General features: G+C 40.6%; 2 protein-coding genes across 4 annotated transcripts in view; both read left to right on the top strand.

The window, feature by feature from the left end:
- The first annotated feature begins 4,872 nt into the window (after positions 1–4,872).
- LOC142379142 (nucleoredoxin-like protein 1) lies at positions 4,873–9,800 on the top strand. Its single transcript, XM_075464278.1, has 5 exons — positions 4,873–5,108; positions 6,364–6,453; positions 6,585–6,929; positions 9,162–9,277; positions 9,748–9,800. Exons 1-5 carry the CDS (start codon positions 4,873–4,875, stop codon positions 9,798–9,800), a joined length of 840 nt encoding a protein of 279 aa, XP_075320393.1.
- Positions 8,427–23,162, top strand: part of LOC142378857 (adhesion G protein-coupled receptor L1) — a 39,955-nt gene continuing 25,219 nt past the window's right edge. For all 3 annotated transcript variants that reach the window (XM_075463796.1, XM_075463795.1, XM_075463794.1), the window contains exon 1: positions 8,427–9,277. The gene's annotated coding sequence lies outside the window, so the exon portion shown is untranslated. The remainder of the gene's footprint in view (positions 9,278–23,162) is intronic.

Genomic DNA, 23,162 nt, shown 5'->3' with positions numbered 1-23,162 from the left:
GGAGAAAGTGGTAAAGAGGAAAGCCTATGTAGAATGAAATATAAACCTTTCATCCAGCAACTGTATGTACTATACTATGTATACTATAATATAATAATCTAATTTGATTAATATTTTACAGTTTTATTTTAATATTCATAAGATGTTTATTGCAATTATTTCCAATGTCTGGAAGACGATCCAGCTGTTTGTTTGTTTGTTTGTTTGTTAACAAAAATAATGTATTGCTTTTACACACAAAAACAAATAAAGTTATGGTAAAAAGAAATGATGCCTTCTTTAATTCCTAAGATTTTATGAAATCTGGATATAATAAAATATCGTCTTTACTAGGTTCTTAAATAAGGTAAATAAAGCAAAAAGAAAAGTGCACAAGCAGTGTTTGAAACAACTTCGTACATGCTTAATGCATCCATAGAAATTAAGAAGGTAGTAGCAGTCAGGTGCTGCTATTCAAATAATTTAATTTACTAATCATCAGCTAATGTGATAAACTAAATAAGTCATTCACAGCCCCCAGGGAGCATGGGGGTATGGTGCCTTGCTCAAGGCAAGGAGGTGGACTGCAATTTAATTTTATATTTGATTTAAAATAGCAGAAAGACAATATATAATGTTTCCTTTGTTCCTCATAAACTTGTATTAATGAGAGAGAAATATGTGTGCACACCTCACACGTTACTCAGACCATGCACATACAAGCTTTTAGAGCAATTTGAGCTCAGGTGTAGGTGTAACACCTCATAACAGTTTAGCATTTTAAGCAGGCCCGCCGATAGGGGGGGACAAACGGGTATTTTGTCCCGGGCCCAGGAATGTGGGGGGGGGGGGGGGCAACGTGTGAAATTGCCATTTAGATAGAGTTGAATGTAACGAATGGGTTATAAACGTGACGTTTTGGGGTAGCCTGTAACTTTCGTTTAGACTGATTTAACTTGACACTCGCCAGATGAATGGGCTCCGCCTTGTTCCCCGAACATTCTCAGAAAGTTCAGCGGACATACACGCGGGTCTGGCGATAAATAAAAGTACCCTTAACATGATTCCGTTGGTCAAGTGAAAAATGGTTGATGAAATGTGCAGTTTATGAGCTCTAAATTAATAAAATAGCGTGAGTTTTATTGTGGTAGGATTTTGAAAGCCATAACTCCACTCAGTCCATATCCATATCCAGGCAAAGTAGTAAATAATCCTTTTGGTTTATCCGCAATAAATGAGAGACTGGGAAAGAAGAGGTGGGTGTGGGTGGGTTGCAACGGGGGGTGGGTGGGGGCATTCAGAGAATTTTGTCCCGGGCCCAGCCAAACCTGTCAGCGGCTCTGATTTTAAAAATGCAAAGAATTTGAAGATGTCATCATCTATGCTACACACTATAGCCGCTTTCGGACAGACCGTTCTAAGAAAGTAGTTATCAGAACTACCCTCCTCGAATTTCGTTCTGATAACTATCCTTCCCCAGCGGAACTGTTTCAGTCTGCATTCGCACATGAGTCGGGACCTGATAGGGACTGATGCGCCGCGCGCAGCCGTCTGCTTCAGTGACGTGTTAGCCGTTAGCCGTTTAGCGCTACATTCAAACACAAAACAAAACGGTAAAAGTAAGGAGAGTAGAAAAAACACCACCAAGAAGCTAATATGGAGAGCAGGGAGGCCACTGTGTTTATGATCTGCATGATGGTGATATTAATCATGGACAATCACATCAGGCGTCTAATTTCGAGGCTGGAAAAGCTCACAGAGAGAGTCAGGAGACGATACTTTTTTATTTCATGAAGGAAGAAAGGAGAGCAGAGCGCTGCAGACAAATGAGACCAGTGTAAGTTTAACTTATTAAACACCCGCCGGTTGTGTCTGTGTCATATGAGGAAACATTTCAGCCGTGATAGCATGACATGGGGCGTAGCTACTGACCACCACACACCTCCGTTAGATTCGTTCTATAAGAACTATGAAAAGACCCGACCTCGGAGAAGGAGCTAAATAGTTATAGGAACTAAGGGAGAAAGCCCCGAGTTCCTGTATGTCCGAACACGGGAGAAAACGGCCCCGCGGATTAAAAGGTTATTAGAACTGCCAAAGGTTCCTACAGTCCGAAAGCGGCTGACACATTATTAAAAGATTTGGAGAATCCAGCACATCCTACACGAGGGACAAGTTTGAAAACCTAAATTGATTGGCTGTAATCTTCAGGCCCTCAGGTGGCACTGCTTTAAAAACAAACATGATTCTCCAGTGAAAATTACTGGATGGGCTCAGAACAGTTCTGAAAACTCATTGCACAGTTAGTGCATCTACAAATGTAAAATAAGATGGACTGAGGTAAACTGATCTGTGTTCTTATTCATCAGAATATGAAATCATGGATGTCACATTCTACAGGGTAAAGAGGAGGGAGATAATCTAGCCTGTCAACAACAAACACTTCAGAAGCGAGCATCCACGGATGCATTAGCACACATAACTTACAAATGCTGTCTCACACCAGAATGTGTTAGAGCTATGTTGTTATGTGTTGGCCCACAATGCAAAGTGTAGCAGAGTCACAATAAATGCTCAAAAATGCTCACTGCTTCTCACCTTTTCCACTTTCCTGTCAGACACTCTTTTTTGAGAGATTGAGCTGAACTTGCGCATTGATGAAAGCACAATTGTTCCTATATATATTCAGGTTTGGGAGCAATATATGTTTCCAACCAGATTACATCTTTTTTTGGGGAAGGCTTTGCTTAAGACAATGAGACAAAGCCAAATCATATTCTGCTCAGATTGCAACAGCATGGCTCAGACATAAAATAGTCCGAATGATAAATTGATCTACCTGTTCTACAGACCTGTCATCCATACAAGAACATTTGGTGCATTAGTGAATTAAAAAAATTTCCACAGAGCTGTGAAGCAGCTATTATTCTACATCGAGAATGAATTTAAAAAAAACATCTTACTTTTTAGATCACAGCACAATTAAAACATGATAGGTCACTGAATACTTGAGTATATATTGTACTTATCTTCATTTCTCTATTACTTTACAAAAACTATGTCACTGTGTCACCGCTGTGGTTTCATGGCCATTAAGCTCTGTTCCCAGAAGAGGACTCAAAAAATCATTATCCAGACAATCCCAGTGGTTCTGCTCCTTCATTAGTAACTGAACAATAAAAGTCTCACTGTGCCTCACATCACTTCTTTTTAAAAATTATTTTAAGCACGTCTCTCCCTCTGTAATTTCTCTTTTTTTTCAGATGGATGTGGTTGTTAAATCAGTGCTTTGACACACACACAAAGGCGCCTCATGTTCCTTGTGCCTCTGTCACCTTGTCTTTCACTCCCTCCCTCCCTGACAGAGGAGGGGTGGTGGAGTGCAGAGACTGAATTGAAGTGGGAGTGAGCAGCTACTGCCATCAAGGTGAGGGAGACAGAGTCAATGACTAAATGTGACACTTACTGACAGACTGGGAACCGATTCAAGTGAGATCAAGGAAGGGTTGAAAAGAAAAACAAAACTGAATTTAAAGGCTATTCTCTTTTTGATGTCCTACCACGAGTGGAGATAATATAGGTAAGCAACTGTGAGGATTATCTGATTTAACAGCAAGCAAGATTATACGATTAATAGATGTGTGCAAGTGGGACTGAGTGGAAGTAGACAATGGCATATAAAGAAAAGCCATCTTTGTAGAGGTACATTTTTGGTGTCTTTAGAAACATTTGTGGTTGTTTGTTTGTTACCTGGTGTTTGACACATCTAATATTAAAACTGTGTTGTTTGGGATGGCCAACATGAAATTCCAAACTCTTGAAACTCATCTACATTGTTTCTGTGTAATAGAGTTACAGTTGCCTGTAAAGGCTGTCCGGTTTTATATGCAAACTGTGATATATTTCACTCTTTTCTTACTGTGTAATTGTCCGAGGCCAAGCGACCTATTCAGCATTGAAGTTACTCAAACACACTAGATATTTTTTGGATCAAAAGCCAAAAAGATGACACCATTGTAAAATCCAGAAAAAGTAGAACTGACGAACTGTTGACAATTTTATAGATTTCACAAGTCGAAAAATACTCAAATATATGTTAATGATGTTTCTCCAAAGTTAGATAGTTAGCCAGTCAGATCTGCTATCTTAGGAATTTCTATTACATCTCCATCTCATAGATAGTTTTAAAGATGCTGTTGTTCATCCGCTGCTAAAGAAACCCAATGTGGACTCCTTTTCTTTAAGTAACCACTGAGCAATCTCTAAACTGTCCATTTTATCAAAGGTTCTAGATAAAGTTGCCTTTGATACTGTCGATCACAACATCCTCCTGCATTGTTTAGAGTCAATGCAGGGTTAGAATAACACATTTGGCTCTTATAATTCTGCTATTATTGATAATGGTAACTAACTTTGAAGCTTTTAGCTTTCAGGTGAAACAATGGCTCAAACAAAGACTTATCTGTTAACACTAAGATACACTTGATAGATACTTTTACAGCTCAAAATCAGACACATTAATGAAGCACATGTATGGTTGACATTTCTTCTTTTCTTCCACATTTCATAATTTGTTCATTCACTGCATATTCTAAGATGTCTGCTGAGGGTTTTGTCATATTTTTGCTCGTTATTTTTCTTGTTTTAGTATATTTTCCTTAAAACTGGGGTAGTAATCAGGAACAAGGCCTGCAAATTAGCCATGGCTAGAAGTCCTATACACATTGCAATGGCTGCATTTGTTTGTTGTGCATTGTAACATTCACTCTATGTTTGGTCCATGACATTTAAAATAGAAGTTAAATTAAATAAGTTGTTTTTATTTAAAGCATATAAAAGGATCAATTCTGCTTTCCCTGCAGTTTCTTAATCGTCAGTGCCGAACACTTCATCATGGTGGACCTTTTTGTTGATCGGATCCTGGTAAAGAATAATAAAGACCAGGATGAACTGGACACGGAACGTGAGATTGTCATGCGTCTACAAAATCGAATCCTGATGCTTTTCTTTGCATCAGCTAAATGTGATACCTGTCAGGAGTTTGCTCCCACGCTCCATGAGTTCTTCAAACAGTTGACAGATGAATTCTATGTGGAGCGCTCCGCTCAGCTGGTTCTCCTGTACATCAGGTATGTCTCACAAACAAAGAAACGCTTATTTTTTGTTCACACTTGCACTGGACAAGATTTACTCCAAGTTTCGTGTGCATATTGTATGTGCACCTGCAAAAAGTATGCTGTAATGTAAATGCTAATGTAAATGATAAATAACAGTTATGTAAAATCAGAATATTTGAATGAAATGCTTTATTTTTTAACTGTAACAACAGAAAAAGGCTGTAGTTACATTTTAAAGAAATACAAATGTACACAATATACCTAGGGACAAAACTATGGGTATTTTTCACCAGCATTTGTCAAGGGAACCATCAGCAACAGCCATTATTTGCAATGGCAGATTTATCTCTCCCTCAATGCTTTCAACAGGATTTAGGTTTGGACTTATTGCTGGTCAGTTTAAAACACTCATTATCCTAATTTTTTAACAAACTTTTATGCTGTTAAATGTGTGCTTTGTATCCCTGTCTTGCTGAGAGACCCAAGACCTTCACCCCCAAACCTGGTTTACTGACACCTAGGGGCACTTTTCACTCTAAAGTGCCTTGGTAATCTCCTGATTTTGTCACTTATTGGATACATTCGATACCAGTAGCAAAGCAGCCCTATAGCATAATCGATCCTCCACCACATATTGCTTTAGTTAGGGTGTTTGTTGCCTAATGTCCTTTGTCTCTCGATACTTACAAGATAGACCTGGCTGGCCTTTTTAGGCCTTTTCTGTCAGTAGTAGTGTCCTCTTTGGCTTTCATTCAAACTGAAGCACTTTTTGCTTCTGTGTGCAGCATATGGCACAAGCTGAAACCACCACTACACATTGCTCCAGGTCTGTCTTAAACTCCTTAGATATCGTGTATGTTTCCCCCCATAATCCTCATTCACTCTCAAAAAACATCTCCCTTTGAGTCCTTAATCCCTATTCAAGCAGTTTAAGCATAATGCATGGTCTAATTCAGGTCACATAGCAGTACTAGTAATTATGTCCAGGGTGCATTATGTGTCTGGATGTTTTTATTTAACAGTAAGAAATAACCTTTAAAGGCATTCATCAAAAATATTCTGATCATGCAGAATGTATTCAGCCTATTTGATTTGGTTTAGTAAAATATATATAAAAATTGTGTGTTTAAAAATCATGCTACTTTATCATTCTGACCAGCAATTTACATTGAGGCATTTCTGTATGACAACGACCAGCCACAAAGTAACATTTGAGGAGATTTTCTAGATGTGGATTGTAGTTTGGTGTTTTTCCTCTATTCCTCAGTTTGGATGAGTCAGAGGAACAGCTGGAAAGCTTCCTCAAGGAGCTTCCCAAGAAGTCCCTGTTCCTGGCCTATGAGGACCCCTACAGGAGGTGAGTGGGACTGGCCAGTTAGTATTGCGTACAACCTGCTGGTGAATGATGACAATGTAAATACGCCTAGCAGCCTAAATCCATTAGCTCTTTGCAGGTGTGTGTGTGCCAGCATGTGTGTGTGTCCACAGGGAGCTGGAGGCCATGTTTAATGTGGAGGAGCTGCCCACAGTGGTGGTGCTGCGTCCCGACTGCTCCATTCTCATCCCTAATGCAGTGGAGGAGATAATCCGCCTGGGCCCAGACTGCTACCGCAACTGGCATGAAGCAGCAGAGCTCATTGACAGGAACTTCCTCATGAATGAAGACTTTGAGGAGAAGTCCATGCGCAGCTTCAGTGACCCTGTCAGGAGACTCAAGTATAAGGTGGAGGATGAGAAGAAGAAAAAGAAGAAGAAAAAGCGCAAAGGTTGGGGTAGAGGTGGTGATGACGGTGGGGAAGTGGAAGCAGGAGCGGATGACAAGGATGGAGGAGGGTCACCATGGTGATGGAGACCAAGAGCATGTGAACAAGACTGTGTCTTTTGTCCAAAGGTTGCTATGATTTGAGATTAAAAGCTTTGTCACTAAGGCTCTTATAATACAGTAGCCAAACAATATCCCTCTTCTCAGTTGAATGTCAGAAAATGTGTGTTTTTCTTACATATGAAGTGGAAATGGTAAGCTGATCTCTGCCAGTCAAAATTCGTGCTAATCAAAGGCTGTGGTCTTACTGCAACAACAGCTGCAAACATGCCAGCAGACGATACAAAGCCATGGAAAACCCTATCTAAACAACCACTGAATGCTGCTAACCAATGCTGACCTCATCTTAGAATTGGCTTAATTTGATGTCTTTGACTGTTGCCAAGTTTACAGTCAAGAAAAACATTTGGTGTCAGCCAAGTGTTTTATTACACCCAGGAGAAACAGTCAAATCATGTCTCCACTTTCAACAGCACAGCTCTGTAGTAATGCACTTTACACATGGTAATGTGTACCATCCAATCAAAGCCCACCATGCATATTCTGAAATGAATGAATTATTCAACACCATTAAAATAATTTTGTTAGTGAATGTTTTGTTTTGAGTGTTTGTGAAGTCTATCTGCACTTACAGACTACACAAGCAGCAATCAGAGCTATTCAAAGGGAGTCGGTTGGAATGATGGGGAAACTAGCTGTACTACATAATCAGTGATTTGCTTTGAATCTACTGAAGACTATGTTTAGTCTTTGTACACTTCCTCCCACATGTATACTGCTTTGATGATGCTTTATGCGATCAGCCAGGATCACATTTGCAGCAGTTCTCTCAGAGGAATATGAGGGGTTTTTGTCTTTCTTTCTCTGAGTGTCCTGAGCTTTAAATACATGCTGTCAGTACTTCTAAATAGGAAGAAGAAGATATGGCAACATGATGGTAATGACAGCAGCAGAGAACTGCATCTGAGAGACAGATGATGAAACCAGAGTATCATCAGGTGTCATTGAGGTGTGACAGTTTGATTGGCATGATTTGATGTGCTTCAGGCAAGGCGGCGACATAGGCCTAAAGATGTATTTCAAAGCTTTACCATCATAGGTAGACTGACAAATAGGTCATATTTTCTATCAGAGCCACATGAAGCAAAGCTCTCTGGGATTTTAATGGAAATATTGCAAAAGCTGCTGGATGGTTGATCAGCAAACATAATAGATCTTCTTTCTCCGTGGTTGAACTGAAAATGGTCAACCAAGTCAGAGCAGGTCAGATCTGTGAGAGGAGACAGATGCCAAAATAAACGCGCGCCTCTGTTTATTCCGTATTCCTTTGCTTTTGCCTACACAGCAGCTTATTGTTGCTCACTCAGACAAACCTTGACAATATAGTCGAAGCCCCCACACCCCCTGCCTCCTCGCTCTGTCTCTGCACACGCGCACGCATAAACATTTAACACGTGCACACACACAAGCACAGACGCGTTGCGCGCTCTCGAGTGCAGAACGCGCAACAAGCGGACCAGCGGATGGAGAGAGAAAGAGACTAGAGAAGGACGGATGCAAGGCGAGGCCAGGAGCGGGAAACATTATCTCTCCTGGTTGTCCAGCTGTTGTCTTTGTGTTTGCTTTTTTCTGACCCAGCATCATTTTATAATGCGATTCTTGACATCTTTTTAAAAGCCTGACAAATTTCAATCTACCCGTCCTGATGTGCCGCTGCGTCTCATCACGATTCGTCAAGGATATGCGAGGCGGCTGTTGTCACGTCGACGTTATTTTCCATTAAAATGCAAGGATGTACTTGATGAACGAAACTGGAACCGTACGATCAACAATGACAACCGACAGCTGGGCTTGGTGAACGTTAGAAATCGACGGAGGAACGCGGAGCAGCCACGGTTTGTGCAATAATTTGCGTCTAATTCTTGTTTTCGTGCATTTTGCTCCCTCCATCCATCGGAGCTATAAGGCCTGTAGCCTGCATTATCTCTGGGCATGAAACCCGTGGGAATTATGATACCAACGTGACGCACAGTCACACAGCACAGCGGGGAAGACATCGAGTCTCGACAGGACGGAGGGAGGGTGTGAGGTCCAGCAGAGCAGAGCCCTACACAGTACGCTGATCACAGGAGGAGGACGCCCAGTTGTTGTTGGACATATCGTGCTAATGACTGACATATAGCCCGGCAGGTGCATCCCATCAAAATTTCCCCAGAAAATTTTTGATTTTTTTCATGCATCAGACACAGTGGGGCGGGAGACAGGGAGCAGAGTATATTGGGTGAGGGCGCGGAGATACGGGATGCGGGAGACGCAGTGAGCGCGGAGGAGGAGGAAGAGGGAAACCGGAGGATTGACGGTAAGATATGTATGTAGGCTATGAGGATGCACCCCTCCCCTCTCTCTTTCTCTCTCTGTTCAAATGCACAATTGCACATACATGATCAATGCCCGAGAAGACAGCAGAGTTGCCCAACTCATTTGCAGCTGCTGCCAAGGGCCATTTGATCACTGACAGACAGGGACCTGATAGGCTCATAGCCCTTGCTGCCATCAAACCTGGGTCAGTAGTAGAGAAGAGCGAGGCGTGAAATCTGTGAAATATTCATAGGCACGTGCATTGGCCTCTTCTAGCCTTCAGAGGCATACAGGCAAAAATGGTTAACGACCCAGGGTGTCCCAAGCTGGCACACCAGAGGGGTATATGCCATGGATCGGCTGAATTCATTATCTCGCACCTTAATTTCAGTGTCTTGTGTGCTGCCATGAGCAAGGGACTCACATACAAATAGGGTTTAAATACTGATTTGGTTTGCTGATTCACCACAGATGGGAAGATTAGGAGAAAAGAGACGGACAGGAAGAGGGAGCAGACTGAGTGAGAGTCCATTATCAATATTTCAGAGAGAGAATGAGAGGACTGGGTCAGTGGAGGAGGCCAATGAGAGAGGCAGTGGTGACTGTGAGGAAGAGAGATGCAGAGGGAAAAAAGGTGGTGAATGAAGGAGGAGATGGGCTGAGGGGAAGGATGGAGGAACAGCTCAGCGGCCAAAGGGACTCTTGTTCACATGACAGGCTTAAAAACATTGCCCTGGGACATTTGTGTCATATTCCTCCAAGATGAGTTAAAAGTTAAAAAAGATGACAGCTTTGAAATTATTAATATGTGCTATTTGCAGAATTTTACTAAGTGACTCACCCATATGTGTGTGCATATCCACACTGTGGATGTTGGTTGGAGGATAGAAAATGGTATGTTTCCATGTACGAATCATTTACATCAACCTCTGAGGAGATAAAAGCAAAGTGATTTGCTTAAATCACTCAGATATACTCATGCATGCGCACTCACAATTTGGATGGATTTTCTGCCATTTGACTTGTGAAACGTGTCATATTCCTTTTTTCTGCTCAGACCACCTCAAACAGGTTCCTATCATGTCCCTTTGAATCAGTCAGACACAATGAGTCAGTGTTCCTGTATGTGCTGTGAACATTCTGTGCAGGTCTGTGCACGGTGTGCAGAGCTGTGGGCGGATATATCAGTGTGCTATTAATCTCATGATGTGAGATGGGATATCAGCTGGGATTTCACTCACAATCAAGCCACGGGGCTCTAGCTAATAATTATTTTCATTATCAGAAAAAAAGAATAATTCTGTAACAAGGAATGGTTTGTCTATAGAGGGAGAACAGTGAAAAATTGTAGTATGCTGAAGGTGACGTCAAGTTCCTGGATTTTTAACAATAAAACTCAATCAAATTAGTCAAAATAACACATATTGCAAAGATAAGGGACAAATATTCAGATGTGATTCTGAGCATTTGAAAATAACTGAAATTAGTATTTGTCACTATAACAGTGGCAGATTAATTTAGTGTTAATGGATCAATATCTTATTTATCACTTGAGGTTTGGGGACTTATTGCAGGAATATTCAACATCATCTTATCAGAGTGTTGACATTAATAGTATTCTTTTCTTTCTATCATTTTTTAAAAATTGCATTATATTACTTATTATTGCTAAGTTCAAATGTACGGTTATTTTTTTACTATGCTCATTTTATCCAGTCAGCTTGGGTCATTTAAATACTTTGTCACAACACTTTAGAGTTCAATCAAGATACATTTTTGGTGTTTTTTTTATAAAAAGTCATTTGTTAAGCTGTTCATGGACAATGAAAAAAAAACGGAAATACTTCAACATACATGTTATGGCAAAATCTCCATAAGCATGATATGCACTTCTTAATGTTGTGGTATCTACTGAATTAAGCTTAAACCTATTGTTAAATTCAAGTCTGTTCTGCCACAGACAGCCGCTGGATGCTCTTGGCTCTGTTCTGTCATTCCACAGTCGATGGTTTTCCAGCCAACAGTCTTATAAGCCACATGACATTTTGCTACACTTCAGAATAACAATCCTGTTTGGTGCTCAGGAGTTATTCTTGAAGACATCTTCCTGCAGCTCACGCTCAGTAACTGGTTATGGGCACAGACAAAAGAACTGTGTCAGAAATTGAAATAAAATCTGACAGTATCACAAACCTTACATCTATGCACAGTAAAAGCTATTTGCAGGTAAGATTCAAGATCCGATTTTATTGTCCTGCATACACACAAAATTTGTCCTCTGCTTTTAACCCATCCAGGTTGGCACCTGTTGACATACACAGGGTCACACACACTCAGAGACAGATGCCAACCTGGAGCAGTGGGCAGCCATTCACAGCACCCAGGGAGCCTGGGGGTATGGTGCCTTGCTCAAGGGCACCTCAGCCATGACAAGGAGGTGGACTGACAGCCCTCCAGCTGTCAGTTTCACCAATTTTTTTGAGTGGTGTGAGTGGGAATTGAACCACCAAACTTCCAGTTATTGGATGATGGACTCTAACCACTGAGCCACGGCCACCCCAATCATTGCACTCCGTGTGTTTGTGTGTTTGTTGGTAATTTTGCAGTAGTGATACATGTCTACACGTGTATATGAATAAAATCAAACTGATATGAATGTCTTTCTTATTTATTCAATCTTATTTATTCAATCTTATTTATTCAATTCCAAATTGATAAACTTTGTTATATTTATTTAAAAAAAATGTTGCTCATGTAGTTCACTAAAATAGTTGTAGACATACCAGTTTCACCAGTGAATGATTAGCATTTCTGTAGTTACAATATACAATATAAAATTGCAAACTTTGCCATCTTAGATAATATGATAGGCATTGATGGTGCTTGTGCTAATTATAGATGCAAAGCTAAGCATTTTGAGATTTTCAGAAATCATGCCCACTTCCTTTTCCTCACAATGGTTTGATCCACTGTCTAGTATTCCCACTTTACACAGTCTCTTTTTTTAGTTTGACCCTGAATTATATATTTTTTTATTTTTAATCATTTCACTTTTGCTTTGTTTTATTTTTCCATTTTGTTTGAAATATAAATATAAATATAAATATAATCCCTAAGCCTCACACAACCAGTAGTAATGCCGGACACTTGCAGCTTCAGGAAGGAGGACCCAGATGCAGACACAAATTGGTAGCCAGGAGATAAAATTAAAATAATATTATTTATTCTTAAACAAAAGGCACGGTGAAGCCTGATAACAAATTCCAAAAGAACACTAATAAAACAAAACCCAGGAACTGTCAAAAACGACTAGGAACAGGAATGAGCTGGAAAACAAAACCAAGCAGCTACGACAACACGGGAGGGCAGCCTGAAGAGAACATGAGGAAGTGACAAACCGAGACAAGACAGAAAAAAGACACAGATGATGACAGTTTACCACCCATTGAAATCTGACATCAGGGGTTCATGACAAAACCACAGTAGATGATTAAGATGGGGCTGACGTGTCAAACTCATCAGTTTGTACCACACGCTTCTCCACTAAACAATGTTTTTTTTTAAGTACGGCGGATAATAATGTCTTGTATATAAAACAGTGAAACAATACGTTTTTCAGATATGGTTACCATATGCATGGAAATCTCATAATTTGTTACGCAATATTAAAGGCACAGATACATCTATAAAAATCAGTCAGATTCCATCTGAGGACGCCTCCAGTTGAAGGGATGGATAAAATCCACAGTGCTTCCTATGCATTATAACATTAGTTTTACTATTGTGTTTTTAAAAAAGCAGTAAAAAAAAAGATAAATAAAAAGATTTGATTATCAGTAAACCCAATAATTTAATGTTGATCCACTGATCGCTGCAGCCACACTTCAGCTAGACTGTTATTGAGAAAATGATGATTTCCTAGTATGGTTTAGTAGCTGTTCGTGTAAAATAGAAGTACCTAAAACATGACTCATCATTCACTCACCTGAATTTATGATTTTATATTATGAGAAGGGTTTATCTGAATCCTCAGATGACCAGCTCTGCAGTCTGATGACACAAATGCTCACTACTCGTTAACACTGGAACCTCCAGTCTTCTTACTGTATTCCTCGTTAAGGCCTTTGCTAACCTAATCTGAATTTGTCATCTGATATTTTGTTGCATGTTCAAAAAATAAACACAATGTCCCATTTTGTTAATCATTTTTACACACTAGCCCAGGTGTATTCAATTAAAAGTCACTGAGGTCCAGTTATTAAATTTTTTCCAAGTAGAAGGTCCGAACCGAAGTCCAGCTTGTGTCTTATAGCCTTCCCCTATGTCCACATTTTCATATGGTTTCAACAATATCTATGGTTAATATCCAATGAGTGTACAACTATCTCTTTTACCATAAATAAAAGTGGTCCCAATCAAATCAATTCAAGGCCTTTATTTCAGATTAAAGAAAAAACAAATAAAAATAAATAAAAAAGTGCAAACCGAGTGGAATAACTAATTTTTCTCTTAAATTAAAGAGGTCCCAACCTGAGGAATCAAAGGCCTACAATTCAAGTAAAAAAAGTCAACTCAGAAAACAACTAAAAAGTGCAAACAGAGCATTGACTTAACATTTTCTCTTCTTTGTTCTGAAAATAAGGAGGTAATGAGGGCACACTTTTCAAGAAAAAAAAAAGTCCACATCTTCAGAAAACAAGTGGCTTTTTAGGGGTGGGGATTTTTCTTTGAACTTTTTTCTTTTAATTCTTCTTCTTTTACTTTTCTTTATGAGAAAAAATGGGCATGTGGCTGACTTGCCAGTAATTTAAATCTTGGCCATTATCATGCAGACATGTAGGTGTTCATTGTTGAGCCTAGAACGGTATTTGTTTCTGACAAACATTCGTTTGCACGTTGCTGGGCTGTAAATGTATGTGTGATGAGTCGGGTAGACCTGTCATACTGTGCTTGCAGTTCGGTTATTTTGTGTGCCCTCAGCTCGGACTTCAGGGGATAACTTTGCTCAAAAGAGCTGTGCTTTGTTTGGTAGTGGCCCTTCATGTTGCCGCTTTTAATTAATGCCACGTTTTCGGAGCATATGAGGCACACTGGTTTTGAACTGTTCGCCGGAAGAATGAACATAAATTTCTCCGTCCAGTCATCTTTAAAACAACGATTTTCTTCGTCTACTTTCCGCCTTTTGGAGCAAGCCATGTTACCGCGGTAGTGTCTCTTAAAGGAGAATTCCGGCATTTTTACAAACATATCCCATCTGTTGGAGACCAAGGAAAGTTGGCCAAAGGGAAAAACGCAAGAAATTTTCATGGCCGCTGCGCAAAGTTGTCCGATTGCGCTGATTTCCATGAAAGCGGGCTCTATCGGGCAAGCTTTTAACCTTTCCTGAGGCTCTTAACGTGTATCAAAATACTTTTTACCGAATTGGCCGTGGTGTCAGTAGCAATACAATTCAACCCAGGGGCTAACCATACCGTTAGCTAGCACAGACATACATTTTGAGATTTCAAAAACAGCGCACTTATCTTTCTCAGCTTCCGTGTTCCACAGGCGTCCGCACAAATTAATCGATCGCCAAAGTCATACACTATAGTATTCCAAAGTACTGTCTTCCTCTGTGGTCAGTGCAATACAATGTCCACATCTGCACCACCATGTCTCCCCAATGCGTGACCTAGCAGCAGCTCCCGTTTCTGGATCATCGTTTTGAGCCATCCTCGCTGCATCTTGTGCCAACAACTCTTCATCAGTCAGTGTATTCTGGTTCAAAAAGATAACCCCGACCATCAAACTCGTCAAACTCTTCCATTCCAACATCAGAATCTGAGGAACTATCCATTTCTAAATTGCTTCCAATAAAATCCTGAGGGCGAAGGTGTGCTCTTTCAAGCAGTCATGTGACAAGTCATGACATCACGGCGAATATGGCTGTTGAAACGAGTCAGCTGTTCGATAGGAAACAATAACAAACATGGCAATGTGTAGTTCGGTTCCCGAGGGTCGTTTTTGGTGGACAAAAAGACAAGTTTATAGGGTTAACCCTATAGTGTATGACTTCGGCGATCGATTAATTTGTGCGCACGCCTGTGGAACACGGAAGCTGAGAAAGGTAAGTGCGCTGTTTTTGAAATCTCAAAATGTATAATGTCTGTATGCTAGCTAATGGTATGTTAGCCCCTGGGTTGAATTGTATTGCTACTGACACCACGGCCAATTCGGTAAAAAGTATTTTGATACACGTTACGAGCCTCAGGAAAGGTTAAAAGCTTGCCCGATAGAGCCCGCTTTCATGGAAATCAGCACAATCGGACAACTTTGCGCAGCGGGCATGAAAATTTCTCGTGTTTTTCCCTTTGGCCAACTTTCCTTGGTCTCCAAAAGATGGGATATGTTTGTAAAAATGCCGGAATTCTCCTTTAACTCTTCTTTTCTGCTTCTTGTTCTACTGTGATGCACTGGTTAAACTGACGATTTTATTGGCTCAACTGAATGAAGCTATTGTCGTATTAACTGGAGTAGCAGCGCCCGCTGTCAATTAGCCACGACCGACCAAAATAATGCGTCAGAAAAATGACTTAATCTCGTTAATTTACCATTGGTCACGGGTCCGGACAGAACCATTACTCGGTTTGGATCCGGACCGCGGTCCGCCATTTGGTGATGCCTGCACTAGCCCTAAAGTTTTTTAGGGAAGGTCAGATTTTCTGTGTTTTATTCATCAGTCAAATGCTTTTTGAGAGTTATGCAGCCACTCTGAGCTACAATGCATGTGATAATCATTATCAAATCTTGCATTTGACATGATTTGTCAAGTCCTGACAAATGTAGAGCATACGGGGTTAACTGAATTGTAGAAATCAGTGGCCTTGCTCTTAATGTGTGGCTCCAGTATTGCAAGCAAGGTATCAAACTGGACCACTGACTTCTTAGAATACACCTGGATCTGGTTTCGATCTGGTGCAAAGAAAGGGGAGAGTGTTACACAACTGGTGACACTCTCCTTGCACTTGAAACCAGATCGCATGGATCCAGCTTTTATTTTTATTTATTTATTTGTTTTTTCTACTGTGAAGAAATGACCCACAAACCATAAAATCATTCTCACTGCTTGATGGACCCATTTTTTTTTTACTTTTCTAAGTAATGCACATGGATGAAATATATGCAACACATGCTTTGTGTGCATAATGATTCCTTTCAGGCGACAGACAGGGCCTTTGTGTGTGGTTGGAAGGGTTTTGTTCACAGATGCTTCATATGAGCTTCAAACTTTAAAAAGCTTTGTGATAACTTATCTTTCAACATGTGTCAGTATTTTTTCTAAGACAGATTGTGGAAAAAAAAAACTAAATACACCATATTATTACCAGATTATGGACGTTTTTTGTCGTGTTGTGTGTGCACGATCTTTGTGCTATGCTGTGCTTTGTGCTGTGATATGCTCTGTGCTATGCTCAGGTAAAAGAAACAGAAGTGATGATTTAGAAAAAACACACTAAAAGTCCTGCAGATTCTCTGACTTTGAAAGAAAAAGTGCTTAAATTGCTCAAAGGCAGGATGTGATTTTAACCCAGAGGGTGTGTGCTGAGAGCAGGGTTAGGATCTTGATAAATATGCGGAGAACCTTTTCAATAATTAATCAGCCTTTGTTCAGTTTCAAGAGACTCAATTCTTTCAGGGACAGGAAATCAAATACATTCTCATGCAAAACCTTGTCACAAACTATCTCTGTTTGCCACATACAGTACTGATACATGTATATGGAATAATATTGGAAGTCAGGAGGGTTTTAGTCCATTTTGCCATTATCTATCTATATATATATGCAAGTTTTACAGACATGTATTTAGTTGGGTCTGTTAGCAGACACCTGTGTGGGTGTGTATAAAATGGCCAAGGTGAAAAACTAAAACAAAAATAAATAATATGTCAGTCATTAGCACATAATAAAAATAAATGTAATCTAAAAAACTAAACTCAGTCTGATATATATGCAAGCAAATTACCTCAGTTATTTGCTGAACATTAAGTCAGACAATCAAACCCTGCTCCCAGGAGGGCCGAACATGCAGTGTATGCTTAAATGCTCTAACTTGGCTCTGATCGTTGTCTGCATTTCCTGCCCACTACAAGCAAATGATTGACAAAAGGCGACACTTTCATTCCCCAGAGTCACACATCGACAAGACAAACATAAAGGCTCTAAAGCTCCATAAGTGGCTTTGACTGCAGCATGCAGACTTCAGCCCACTGGGAGATGAAGAGGTCAATTGTTTGAAACAGGCTCACAGTCACAGAGAGCAGTGTAGTGTTTTAATCCTTAAAAAATCTTCCAAGTCTTGTTATTAAAAAGTATTTCAGTCTATAAAGCTTTAGATTTCTGTGTTCTGTTGGGAGTCTAATCTTTCAGACTTTATCACCTCTTGATTGCGTGCCCCCCCCCCCCCCACACACACACACACACACACACACACAGACCCAAACACACACATTTAGGAACACAATACTGCAAGCCTGTTTTGTCACAGCTTCATAGTGATCTACCCTCAGGCACTGACAGATCTTTGACCAAAAGAGGGGGAGGTTACACTATCTGTCTATCTCATTCGCTGTTCATTTTCTGGCCTTCACCTTTAACAGTGGGGATATTTTTTTCCTGGGTCTTTTTCCACATACAGTAATTTACCAACACGCTTCCTCTCGCAGTGAGTTTTTAGACTTATCGTTTAACCTGTTCAGCCCCAGGAGTTCCCTGCTCGAAAAATGACATTCCCTAAATGAATTGAGTAATTTTCTGCAGTTACAAACTCTGTGTAAACCATCTTGGTATCAAAATAAAGATAACACTTGTGAGACTTCATCAGAGCCACATCAAACCGGATGTTCCCCTCCTGCCCAAGGTACCTCACAGAAGAGGTCAAAAGGATGTAGGTACTACTAAAAAACTCTATTGCCTCCTAAAATCCTTGGCATATCATTAAAATCAATGTTGTGAAGAGAGGTTTTCTCAAACCAGTGCCCAGAGAAAAGCATCGTCATTTAAAAACCACAAATACAGCTTATATAATGTCAGAGTTTTCTGAACCAAATAAGCTCCTTGTGCCACTCCTATCTCCTCACAGGAGGCTTTTTGACCTGCAGAGACCTGAAGCTTGGGTCCCAAAATCTTGGTTCCCAGATAAAACCAAAATACTATCGGATCTGAACAGGAATCATGATGTCATCTCAAGTGGCCATGCCATAAACCTATAATGACAAACAACTACGACAAAAGAAGTACGTTGCAGCAGCCTCCAGATGAGTTGCTGTCACCTACTGGACTGGAGCATGAAAGTCATGCTGCAGTTGAAATGTGTTGGTTTGCTGTGGCTTCTGTAGAAACACTAGAGTGCAAACAAGAGCTAGATTGGTTCTCTGCTGGTTAAAATGATGAGACAACCATGCTTCTTGTGGATACTGCAGTGTTATGAAAGGCTGTGGTGCCTAAACCTAACCAAAAACTGAGTGAGATTGTAAGGGAAATTAATAAATTAACCTACAACAGATTGAAACTTTAAGATAAGATAAGATAAACCTTTATTAGTACCGCAGTGGGGAAATTCACATTGTCGCAGCATCAGATTTAAAATACCAGGGAATAGGCAAATGGGAAACAATATAGAAAGCCATAAGGGCACTACAATATATATACAAGGAGTGTTTAAAAGATTATAAGCAGTATGTATTGGTGTGCAAAGATGAAAACAAAAAAAAATATGGGGATTGGTCCCTCCAAATGCAGACATGTTACTTGGTTCAAAAACTTTTGCTATATAGGTTCAAGCTTAAGCACACGCTTATGCTTGTTGCTTGGTAAATTTTTTTGAGACAGACACAGATTATAGGTATCTATGGTTTTTGGAAATGCAATATGTTTTGATAGATGGACAGCATAAGCTTCTTACTTCAGAGATATACTTAGAAGCTACTGTAAATGCCTTTTCTCTGTTAATATTGAGTGGGAAAGGTTATAATTATGCACATTGTGTGCATTAATGCATGTATGTTTGTGTGTTTAATTTATTTCTCTCCAGGCCCTCAACTCACACACTATCACTAAGAGACTGCTCCTCCAAGTAGGCCGGCCGGTGGCCCCGGGCTGGATTTTGGTTGCAGGCAGGGTGACTGGGTGTGTGGCTTTGTCAAGGGCCATCAGTGTCCTTGCTCTACTTACTGTGCAGCGACACTTACGGGTGTGTGTGTGTGTGTGTGAGAGATGGAGAGGCTCGGGGTTGCGTGCGAAATAACATGCTGCCAGAAGGGTTTTTGATGAGTGTGCATGTATGTATGCACGGCAGGCTGTGTATGTAATAAAAAATGGAAATGTTCTCATTCTATTAAGTCCTTTATTTACGAAGTTCAGTGTGTCTATGCGAGTGTGGTCTTTGGGCTTTTACTACAGCCTTGTTCGTTCAATGCATTCAAAGAAGGCAGAGGTTTCTGTTCTCCTTCTTAGCTCTGTGTGTGTGCATAAGCCCGAGCCTTTGAATGCATGTTGGACATTAGTAGAGTGACCTAAATCTGTCGGCCAACATTACCTAACAAGAAGATGGAGAGAAAAGCAAGTCGCAAATGAATATGCAAGCTTACACGTTGGTTTATTTACACACACATGCTCACTGACAGACACGTTTGTATGGCAATAAAATTGCCTTCATGTTCTAGTACAAAAATATACCTTGTAAGATACAAAACACATACATCCCAAACCAGAAACATGTAATCTTATTCCTTCAAACCTTCACTTTTGCTATGGCTTTATCCTGTTCAGCTGTCATCAGGGACGCACCTTGACAAGTCCATCACAGGGCTAACACAGAGACAAACAGCCAAGCACACTCACACTTGCTGTCAATTCAGATACACCAGGAACATGTAGAACATGCAAACTGCACATAGGAACATTCCTGTTTTGAGGTAATAGTGCTAACCACTCCACCACTTTGCAGCCAGTGCAAATAAATAAACAGCAAAAATTATGATGAAGGGACACTAAAATAGATCAGCAATATAACAGTCGAAATACCTACTAAAAAAGTAAAAATGGAAAAGTGTTTCTTTGAATTTTTTCATTTTCTTGGGGAAATAAAAATCAGAATCAGTAGGGTTTTTTTCCACAAATTGGGAGGGGGCACTTCAGGGTAAGTGTCGAGATTTGAAAAAGCTACAGCATAATATAGGATTTCTTTTAGCGCGGCATATGTAGTTGTAGTAATGTATAGTGATAGATATAGTTTAGGCAAGTTTACTTAATCATGTTGTAAAAATATAGTAAAGACAGAGAAAAATGCTAAAGCAGGACATTAAAGGGTTAAGTTGGTTGACTTCAGTAAACTCAATTTACAATAAAAAGACATCCTGCCATTAAAGGGGAACTCCGGGGCATTTGAAGCGCAATCCCATTGCTAGAGGTTGTCAAATACTGATAGTAGGACACAGACTGGTGCAAATCGGTGCTCCCTGTGCGGAGATTGCGCTGTTTGCGCAGCCTGTCATGCGAGGCTAATACGTGGTGGCTAAGGGGCAAGTGCTAACCCTTCCATGTAAAACAACAACTTGCACACTGCAGAAATGTCACACCACTTTATAAACCATTCGACAATAAAGTCACAAGCCTTACCATCAAAACCATATGCATGGTTCTCACATTACTGGCATGGGGACGTTACAAAACAACTTTATAAACAGCATGTCACTTACCTGTTGTTGGTATGCGCGCGCATGTGAAAGCCCAAAAGAGTCAATGGACGATACTCCCAAATACAAAGCAATTATCTTCTCTAGAAAAACTGCGTTCAAGTATTTAAAACATTACAACAATACATGCCCAGTAATATTGTTGTAATGTTTTAAATACTTGAACGCAGTTTTTCTAGAGAAGATAATTGCTTTGTATATGGGATTATCGTCCATCGACTCTTTTGGGCTTTCACATGCGCGAGCATACCAACAAGAGGTAAGTGACATGCTGTTTATAAAGTTGTTTTGTAACGTCCCCATGCCAGTAATGTGAGAACCATGCATATGGTTTTGATGGTAAGGCTTGTGACTTTATTGTCGGATGGTTTATAAAGTGGTGTGACGTTTCTGCAGTGTGCAAGTTGTTGTTTTACGTGGAAGGGTTAGCACTTGCCCCTTAGCCACCACGCATTAGCCTCGCATGACAGGCTGCGCAAACAGCGCAATCTCCGCACAGGGAGCGCCGATTTGCACCAGTCTGTGTCCTACTGTCAGTATTTGACAACCTCTAGCAATGGGATTGCGCTTCAAATGCCCGGAGTTCCCCTTTAAGTTCAATAGTTAAAAAGAATGGGAAAAGCTCAGAATAAGTCAACATTATTGCTTATGTATTGGCCTTTACTTTAAGTTTTTTAAGGTACAGTTTTGTACTTTTAGTTCTCAGCGATGATTTTGTACCTTGAGAACAAAACAAAACAAAGGCCCACTGGGGCATTTCTGTAACTTACAGGGTACTTTTCAGACAATTGTACTTTTGGGAACTAAAATTAGAGTTGTACTTCTTTGTAGGATTTATACTGCATATTAGCATTCTCTGTAAAGTTTGCTATAACACTTGTATTGATTGGATAGTTGTTTTTAGTTTATTTTTGTGTATAATGCCCCTTTTCCACCAAACATTTTTGTACCTATACAGCTGTACACGGTCCCGCTCTACACGGTCCCTCTCTACCCTGATTGGGAGCTTTTCCACCGCGGGTTGAAGGTGGGACCCGTTACAATTTTTAGCCCCGGCAAGTACCTGCTTCAGAGGTGGGTCTAGTCGGTACTAGTCGGTCATAAAACGTCACGTGATCAGTGCTGTCCACTGATTGGTCAGGTGAAATTACGTCATACACGCAACGAAGCTCGGGGAGCTTTAAATAATCACCCGCCATGTATGAAAACACACCTGAGAGAAAAAACAGAGAATAAACAGAATTGCGAAGATGGAAGACCAGAGAAGGAAAGCCAACCCATGGGTGATGAGCGAGGTGCAGGCCTTTCTGTGTGTGGTGGCCGAGGACCGCATACAGAAGGAACTGGACGGAGCAACACGAAATGAGAAGGTGTTCCAGGATATAGCCAAGCTGATGGCTAACCATGGCTATCACCGGAATTCTCAGCAGTGCCGAGACAAGCTGAAGAGTTATTACCGGCAGGTAAAGGACCACAACAGCCGGAGTGGGTCAAACAGAAAGACATGGAAGTGGTTCGACCAAATGGACGGCATTTACTGTCACCGCCCGGCGAACGGCGTGGATTCGGCGACGTCTTTGTTGGAGGCGATGGAAAATGGTAAGTGTTGCTCTTATCCCCTTGGTGCAACGCTTATATCTTAACAAATGCATGTTTTATATCGTAACAAATACATGTTCAGTCTTTAACTTGTGTAAAAAGTTACACAGGTGTCTCATGTAAGTTGTTCTGAGTGAGCTAGCAAACAACGCTGTTTTGGAAGGCTAGCACAGTGTCTCACCTATGCGGTTACGTGTATGCGTTTCGTATGTTCACACTTTTTATTTTTTTTCCCTCAAGACTCGGTTTGTGCAATCGATGAGTGTTCGGTTGCTGAGGTCAGCGAAGATCCTCCAACCCCGCAGGCTTCAGAACCGACACTGGCATCGCAATCTGCTGCTGAGGCAGCAGCTGCTATCTGCATTCCACCGGCACCAACACTGGCGTCGACGCCTGTATCTGAGACAACTCCTGCTGTTTACTTTTGTACTGTCTTTTTTAATAAAGAGCTTGGTTTAACTAAACAATATGGATTGTCAACTGCATTACACATTACACTCCATTGTTGTGTTTACTTTTGACTAACCGCGGCGTGACACTTTGTAGTCACCTGA

This window comes from Odontesthes bonariensis, chromosome 4, assembly GCF_027942865.1.
Source record: "Odontesthes bonariensis isolate fOdoBon6 chromosome 4, fOdoBon6.hap1, whole genome shotgun sequence".
NCBI lineage: Eukaryota > Metazoa > Chordata > Actinopteri > Atheriniformes > Atherinopsidae > Odontesthes > Odontesthes bonariensis.
Note: the sequence above shows the minus strand (reverse complement) of the source record. Positions and strands in the feature narration are given on the sequence as shown.

Bases quoted from the DNA above. Each gene is read 5' to 3' on its own strand.
- LOC142379142 (XM_075464278.1), top strand. From the start codon at position 4,873: ATGGTGGACCTTTTTGTTGATCGGATCCTGGTAAAGAATAATAAAGAC. The intron at 5,109-6,363 runs GTATGTCTCACA...TCTATTCCTCAG, and splicing joins CTGGTTCTCCTGTACATCAG to TTTGGATGAGTCAGAGGAAC. The intron at 9,278-9,747 runs GTAAGATATGTA...GATTCACCACAG, and splicing joins GGGAAACCGGAGGATTGACG to ATGGGAAGATTAGGAGAAAA.